Below are 8,932 nucleotides of genomic sequence, written 5' to 3'. Positions count from 1 at the left end.
CCCAAAACTTATCTTTATTTCCAAATACATAATTTTCTTTTCCAAAAAAATGTTTCCAGTTGGTGAAAATTAATGATGCCATTTCTGACTGAACTACTAAAGCAGAAATACCATAATATGAAAAGTGCAATGTAAACTAACCTTATATTTAAATGACAGGGAGCAATTTTAGGAATTGCTGAAAAGCAGGGGGAGAGGGGGGAAGGAAAATCTGGAAAACTAGCTATAAATCAGCCAATTGGATATTAATACCTGAGAAAATTCTAGAGCAGCTCATAAAAGGATTCCACGCTAAATATAACTCAGGACTGTGATGTGGCTCCTATAGGTAAGCATACAGTTTTGACAACATTGACAGAAGCAGAGCTTCCAAATCCCATGAAACAATTACCCCACTTTGATCAGACTTCCTCCTCCTCAGAAACAGTCTCCCATATTTTAAGAGGGAAAAAATGAGAAAAACTGGGAAATTCAAAGAAGAGCCATATGGTTGATCAGGAAACTAGAAACTAAGACTCATGAATACAGCCTTGTTACATCAGTCTTGAGATGAGAAGCTTGAGGAAAGACGTGAAAGCATACCACCCGGGAAAGGATCAGGATCACATGTGACTGCACCCAATGTTATTCCCCCCCCCCTTTTTTTGAGTGGTAATCCATTGTATCTAATGGCCATTTTTCGCTAGAAACAAAGAACAAATGGTTTCCAGCAAAAAATATCTTAAATTGTGGTCACATGACTGGGATGCTGCAAATGACCCTAAATCCCAAAATGTGATCATGTGACCATGGGGATGAGGTGACATGGACAGCATTAGAATTTCCAAAGCAGGTCATGAGTAAATCTGAAGAAGTCTGTGGTAACTTCAAATAGTTTTTTAAGCAACCAGTCATAAGTTAAAGACTACCTGTAGAACAGAAAACCAAGTTTGGAAAAAAAGGGCCACACGTAAAGACATGAAATCATGAAGTCAAACTAGTCTCCAAGGCACCTGAGTGTAGAACAAGAAGCAATGGGTAAAAACTAATCAAGGAGAGAAGCAAGAACTGAGGAGAAATTTCCTGACAGTTAAGAACAATTAATCCAGTGGAACAGCTTGCCTCCAGAAGTTGTGAATGCCCCAACACTGGAAGTCTTTAAGAAGATGTTGGATAGCCATTTGTCTGAAATGGTATAGGGTTTCCTGCCTAGGTAGGGGGTTGGACTAGATGACCTCCAAGGTCCCTTCCAACTCTGCTATTGTATTGTATTGAAATGAGAATAATAGCCTGTGATCTTTATTAAGAAACCACATTATTATTTCAATATTTTCCATATTATTGGATATAATGACTAATTGTTAAATAGAAGAAAACATCAACAGGGATATGTTTCCTCCAGAGGTTAGTGTTTGTATTAATGAACAATGCAATTTCTGATCTCAGAAGCCACATTCTGAAGAAAAAAGAAGTTGTTGTAATATTATTGCCAATGATAGAAGTTTATTCTAATATGTTTCATTAACAAAATGCTATTACAAGAAATGAAGATACGAATTATGCACAAGAGCAATATTTGTAAGGATGTGATGCAGGAATTCCATCTTACTGAATTTAATCTGAAAATGCCCAGAATTGCACTACAAACTAGTACATTTTTGGAGGTAAAATTATGACTTTCTATACATTTATTAAGTTACAGTATCTCTGTATCTATTATGTGAAGAAAAATCTTTCTTAGAAATTATTTTGGTTGAGGGGTGGTGGAATCCATTGCTCAGTTTATCATGAATATGTTGTTCATTAAGTGTACAGAGATTAATAAAAGCAAAGAAGCAAAGGGTTAGCAGTAATCTCTAATGCTCGAGTATTATATAATTCAAGGGACAATTAGTGGTTCTCTGATGCTAAGCATTTTGTATGAAAGTTCTCCAAATATATTACTTCTTCTGAATCAATACAATACGTCAGAAACTGCATAACTCATCTTCCTTGTATGAAAGATCATAATGCAAAATGAGGAAAAAGAGCATTATGTTCATTGAATTCCTGAAGAGCAATACTGTATCTTGAATTATGATTATGATGATGGGATACTGTGTGCTTCTAAGTACAAAAAAACACAAACTTATTCCAAGTTACCTATTATATTTTAAAAATAAATTGGCACATAGTCCAATAAAACAGTAAAGCAGCAGTAGAGTATAGCAAATCATGAGAATGTGGGTTCTAGTCTTTAGGCATGAAAGCCATTTGGGTGACCATGGGCCAGTCAGTCTCTCTAAATCCAGTTCACCTCACAGGGTTATTGGTGTGGGGAAAATAGGAGAAAGAAGAAGTTATTAGATATGTTCTATGCCTTGAGTTATTTAAAAAATACAGGTTTTATTTGTAAATAAAACAAACAACCATTAACACAATTGATCCCAAAAATTGTGTTGCTAAGCAAGACAGTTGTTAAATGAGTTTTGCCTCATTTTAGGACCTTTCTTGCCACCGTTATTGAGTAAATCACTGCAGTTGTTAAATTAGTAATATGGGTGTTAAGTGAATCTGGCTTCCCCATTGACTTTGCTTGTCAGAGAGTCACAAAAGATGAACAGATGATCAAGGACACTGCAACTGTCATGACTACATGACAGTTGCCAAGCATCCAAATTTTGATTATTTGACCAAAGGAAATGTTGCAATGGCCGTAATTGTGAAAATGGCCATAGTTCACTTTTTTCAGTGCTATTGTAAACAAATGGTTGTAAGTCAAGACTACCTTTAATAAAGGCAGAGTATAAATAAAGAATAAATAAATAAATATTTGATGTACAAAGAAACAGCTGACTTTTATTTTTGCATTACTAAACTTCCAGATGATATGAAAATTCACTTAATTCTTTGACATTCTTAATGTACAAAAAAAAAAATACAAAATGTTGCAGGTATAGAAATTTTTGGTTGATTGAGTTTCATCTATATTCTGTTTCTATGTTCTGTGTTCCATGCCATATTTCATTTCCTAAATATTTCCTTCTTTTTAGCTTATAGTTCTGCAACACAATACTGAGAGTGATGTTCTTTTCTTTGAGTTAATTGTGATTGTGATTCTATCCTCTTGCAGACTCACTTATTTTCCATTTCTCCAGATGAAGCCTAGGATGGATGCAGTGACAATCAATAATAACCAGAGCCTTGGACAAGTTGTGACGGAGTTCATTCTGATAGGATTTCCTCAGGTCCAGGTGTTAGAAATTTTCCTTTTTGCAATCATCTCTATTATTTTCACTCTCACTCTCTTGGGCAATCTGATTATCATCAGTGTTGTAGTAACTGATGCTCATCTCCATACACCCATGTACTTTTTTCTGGGAAATCTTTCCTTTCTGGAAATATTCTTCACCTCAGCCATTGTGCCCAAGATGTTGACTAACTTGCTGGCTAAGAAGAAGACCATCTCATTTTCAGCTTGCATTGCTCAGTGTCACTTCTATTTCTTCCTGGGGTCCACTGAGTTGCTTCTTTTGAGTGTAATGTCCATTGACCGCTATGTTGCTATCTGTAACCCACTGCGTTATCCCATCATAATGAACAGCCATGTCTGCATCTCTCTGGTGGCTAGTTGTTGGGTGGGCGGCTTTTTGCATATCCTGTGGCCAACAGTAGTGATATCCCAGCTCCCTTTCTGTGGTCCAAATGTAATCAATCACTTCTTTTGTGACAGCACCCCACTCTTGAAGCTTTCTTGCTCTGACACACAGCTCATTGAACTTGTTGATGTGCTTCTTGCTTCCTTTATGCTTGTAGGCACTCTATTGCTCATCACAGTATCTTACATCTACATTATCTCCACTGTGCTTAGGATCCCATCAGCCACTGGGAGGCGCAAGGCCTTTTCTACCTGTGCCTCACATATCACGGTGGTGACAATCTATTATGGTAGTTCCATTTTTATGTATGCTCAGCCAGCCCAAAGCTCCTCTCTAGAGTTCAACAAAGTGGTGGCCATTCTGACAGCTGTGGTGACACCACTTCTAAATCCCCTTATTTACACCCTGAGAAATGAAAAAGTGTGGGAAGCCCTGAAAGGAATGGTGAAGAGGAAGCACGCTTCCCAGAGAAGCAGAGAATTTTTGATATGATTTCTTATCTTCCATGCAAATCCACCTTAATCAATACGAGGTTTGTCATGGATCCTACAAATTAGCTGCTGTATGTGGAAGAGACATGATCTCCATGATGAACCAGACACTGTGTTAATGCTTGGGCTTTATTTTAATCTCCTTTTTTTCTGATGAGATGCTTATGAAGCCAATGAATATCAAAGCCGAATTATTGTAATACTTGAAGCCTAAGCCGAAAGTTCCAGATAACTATTTTTGTTGCATCATAACAACAAACCTGTATTAAGTAATAAAATAAGTTCAGTTGCTGAAAAATAAACACAGTTAAATTTAAATTAAACAATTAGCCTTCTTTTTTTTTTCATTTTTAACTTGTAAATTTTAAACTTTTTTGAATTTTGTTTTACACATGCTTTTAGATATGTTTTTTATTATTTTATTATGTTGTTTGTAAACATCCCAGAGTCACTTAGGTGAGTTGGGCAGAGTTGAAATATAATATAATAATATAATATAATAAATAAATAAATAAAAACTTTTTATTTTTTTTTTAAAAATGGAGAATTTAAAAAAATAAAGAATGAACTAAAAATAAAAAATGAGACATTGGCTTTTTTCCCTTCTGTTATAGTCTATTGTGTGGAAAGTAGACTTTGCGCCTTTCTTTCTTACAGATTTGCTTTTCATTTGTTTGCATTGTTGATAAGTTTTAATAAAAGTCTAAATTGTTTTTAAAAAGGAGCAAAGCTCCATTTGGGAGGAATGCTTATCATTTTGCACAGCGTACGATAAAACTACACACACAGATCAATGAAATTTGGTTCAAAACAAATTCTTTTCAGTGTAATTCAGAATGCTGACTCCTTTCTCATTGTAAACACTAGTCCTGTCATGGCTCTAGTAAAGCTAGAGAATGACCCCGAGGAAGTTTTCTTAACCTCCTCAGAGAAAGGAAGAAACCACATAAAGTTGGACTAGAAGACCTCTAAGGTCCCTTCCAACCCAATTACTCTATGTTCTCTGTTCTAGATATGGTCCTATGTTTCTTCACTGCTTGGGTTCTGTCTGACATATAATCTGGTAAAATGTATGGATTGAAGAGTGGAGAAAAGAACCATAACTTTCTCCAAAAGTCTTACCATTCTGAGGGCCCTAACTTTTAGATCCAAATAGTTTTTAAGTTTAAAATCAACACCTGGAATTATATTTAGAAAGCAGCTAATAATCAGATCTCCAACACTGACCCAACCCTTTTGTTTAATCAAAACAAATTGATAGAGTTCCATAAAGGGTACTTTTGATATTGTCAAGTAACAGGTGTCATGGGCAGAGGGATGATGGGAATCTGATCCACTTAGGGAAAGGTACAGTCAGTATTTGACAGGAAAAACAGGCAGATAAGCTAGATCTCTCTTTGTTTCACCCACTATGCAGCTGTGTGCTATCCTCCCTCTTATCTGATTATTCCTTAGGCTGCATCTCTTCACCCAGTCTCCCAAGATCATTCGCACATACCTTACACAGGATCACTGGATACTTAATGTTCCAGTTTTCCTTAATTTCTCAGAGACTTTTAGTACCCTAAATCATAATATCCTTCTGAACCAACTGCTGTATAGAAATTGGGAGCCACAGTGGGAGCCACAGTGTTGCAGTGGTTGTCTTGCTGGTGATAGGGGAGAAGCTTTATTCCAAAGTCCCTGGTTTGTAGGGTAGCACAGGGTTCAAAATTCCTGCCCTCCTGTTTAATATTTACATGAAGCTGTGGATGAAGTCATCTGTTGACATGGAGTCAAGTATCATCAATATGTGGGTGATAGAAATAGCAATAGCACTTAGACTTATATACCGCTTCATAGTGCTTTTACAGTCCTCTCTAAGCAGTTTACAGAGTCAGCATATTTCCCCCAACAATCTGGGTCCTCATTTTACCCATTTCGGAAGGATGGAAGGCTGAGTCAATCTTGAGCTGGTAAGATCTGAACTGCCAAACTGCAGCTAGCAGTCAGCTGAAGTAGCCTGCAGTACTGCACTCTGACCACTGAGCCACCTCAACTCTATACTCAGTACCCTTTCAGAACCCCTGGTAGACCAAATGATATTGTCAAGATCTATTCAGTGCCTGAAAGCTAACAGGGTTTGGATGGAGAAGAGCAAGCTTAAACTCATTTCAGACAAAACTGAGTGACTATGGATTCATGATCCTTCCAGGGTTGAAGATTTTCCATTTTTAATTCTGAATGAGGTTAACTTCCCCAGATAGAATTTGTGCACATTTTGGAGGTCTTCCTGAGTCACAGCTCCTACTTAAGAATAGATGACAGCTGTGATCAGGAAAGCCTTTGCACAGATTCATCTGATGTGTTAATCAGACGCTTTTCTGGATGGATCTGTGATTCCCTTCTCATGGCCACTCATATCTTAGTCACCTCATGTGTGGTCAATTGCAGTGTGGTCTTCATGGGGATGCCCTTGAAGACCACTTCAAAGCCACAACTGATCCAGAATGTGATGCTGCAAGCAGTTGTAGGAATGGCTTGGAACACCCATGAAACATTTTTGCTACACAAGCTGCACTGATTGCCAATAGGCTATTCAAATTGCTGGTTGTGACCTATAACAGTCCAGGGGTGTCAAGCTGGCGGCCCATAGACTGGATGCATCACATGCAAGCCACACCCAACCCAGCTCCACAAAGGCAAAAATGTTGTGATACATCATGTGACGCCATGTGATGCAATTGAATTTGACATCCGTGTATAACACCCTTCAGGTGTTATACATGACTCGTTATATGAGGGACCATTGTTCTCCTATTGTTTTTGCCCTTTCCATAAGATGTTCTACACCTAATAACGGCAGCAAGACTGTTGGTGGCGCAATACTGGAAGAAGGAAGACTTGCCTACAACTCAAGAATGGACATTGAAAGTTATAAACCTAGCCGAGATGGCTAAAATATCGGCATATCTTAAAGACCACTCAAATGAGAGATATAAACGAGACTGGAAAAAATGGATTGACTATACACAAAACAAATACGGGACTAAAAAATTCCAGATAGCCTATGCTTAAGATTAGGAATAATTTAAACTGCTCAAAGTTTGTGCAACAGGAAGAAGCTGAGTTCAACGCAGAGATGTTATTGACTTTCTTTTTTTTTTAATTTCCTTTGTCTTAATATATTTTAGACTGTGTTTGTTAAAAAGCTACACCGTGTACGGGCTCTGGGAAGTCGGGGGGGGGGAAGGGAGGTGGGGTCTTAGGGGGGAGGGGGATATATAGTATGTGCTAGATTTTAAAGTAACACGATTGCACTTGTATACTGTTGCTCTTTAATTCCAGTGTAAAAATAGGACAAGCTGAATATATTAATAGATAGTAGAAATACACCAAGGGAGGAGTAGAGGGATAGAAGAAAGAGGGGTAGAGAGGGTGGGAGAGAGGATTGGAGGGAGGGTGAGAAGGAAGGGAGGGAGTGTATTGGGAGAGAGGTGTGGTAGAGGGGGAGGGGAAGTAAGGTAGAGGGGACTGATGGTGGGAAGACGGAAAGTTGGAGGGGGGCGAAAGAAAGGATGTATGGAAGGTTGAAGAGGTACATTGGGTTTCTATTTTGGGGGGTATTATTGACAAGAGGAATGGCTGTGTTTATTGTTTAATGTTATATGGCCCTGGTTCTGTACAGTATATGTGTGACTGTACGAAAATGAAAATGGAAAATAAAACACATTTACACCATAAGATGTGATACGGTGGGCTCCCTTCATATTGTATCTATAATTAAACAATGACAGCCTTATAGATCTAAATTATGTAACTAAATATATCAAGAACAATAATATCTGACTAATAGAAATACAGATAATACTTGGGACTAGCAACTCCATCATTAAGTGAAGTAGTTGCTAAATGTACCCACAACTGTACATATAATCAGCTTTCCTTTGCTTTATAGCTTTACAAAGGTCGTAAGTGTGATGATTGATTGTAAAGTTACTTTTTCATCACCATCGTAACTGCAAACAGTTGCTAAAGGAAGGCTACCTGTACCACCACCTTGAAATCCAAATATCATTTCAGGGAGAATGCAGGCCCATATGGAATAGACTGGACCTCAGATTTGATTCAATGTAAATCAGATACAAACAAATGAGAGGATTGTCACCCACAGTTTCACAGTCTGTGAACCATATCAATTGTATTGAGGAACAGAAGACTGTTAAATGGAAAATCAGCCTAATCAGCTTTCTGTAGTGTCCCTTTGCATTCTTCCATTCAACCTAACACCCTCTATTGTTTTATTTCACTCAAATATATCACAAGATAATATTAAATATATCTTCCCCATGATATAGTTCATTTGGCTTTGAATCTGGACCTTCTCTAAGATTCTGATTCTGGACATGGACTCGTGAATGTGCTACTATCCATTATTAAATAGCAGCAGAATAGTATTGCCCTGCATCTATATATATAAAAACAGGTGTGTGTGTGTGTATTTGTGTGTGTGTGTGTGTGTGTGTGTGTGTGTGTGTGTTCCAGCATAACTCTGAAACGCCTCAAGCCATTTCAACCAAACTTGGTACACAGATGACTTACTCTCTGGGAAACAAATACTGTGGGGGTAAGACACCGCTAAAACGTCTCCGGGGGGGTGTGTTCTGTTACAATACAGCCTGTTGTGCCTTAAAATGGCTTCTACTGTGCAACACAGTAGTTTCACAGTACTTCACAAGGGGGCTTTGATCTGGATATTTCCCCCCTATAAATAAATATCCAGGCAATACTGGGTTATTGGCTAGTATTGATATATATGTACCATGGCCCATGCTGAGATGGAAT

The 8,932-nt window shown here is 37.9% G+C and overlaps 1 protein-coding gene across 1 annotated transcript; it reads left to right on the top strand.

The window, feature by feature from the left end:
* Positions 1-3,128: 3,128 nt before the first annotated feature.
* LOC116505746 (olfactory receptor 6M1-like) lies at positions 3,129-4,109 on the top strand. Its single transcript, XM_032213118.1, has one exon. It carries the CDS (start codon positions 3,129-3,131, stop codon positions 4,107-4,109), a length of 981 nt encoding a protein of 326 aa, XP_032069009.1.
* Positions 4,110-8,932: the final 4,823 nt, after the last annotated feature.

This window comes from Thamnophis elegans, chromosome 3 (genome assembly GCF_009769535.1).
Source record: "Thamnophis elegans isolate rThaEle1 chromosome 3, rThaEle1.pri, whole genome shotgun sequence".
NCBI classification, from domain to species: Eukaryota; Metazoa; Chordata; class Lepidosauria; order Squamata; family Colubridae; genus Thamnophis; species Thamnophis elegans.
Note: the sequence above shows the minus strand (reverse complement) of the source record. Positions and strands in the feature narration are given on the sequence as shown.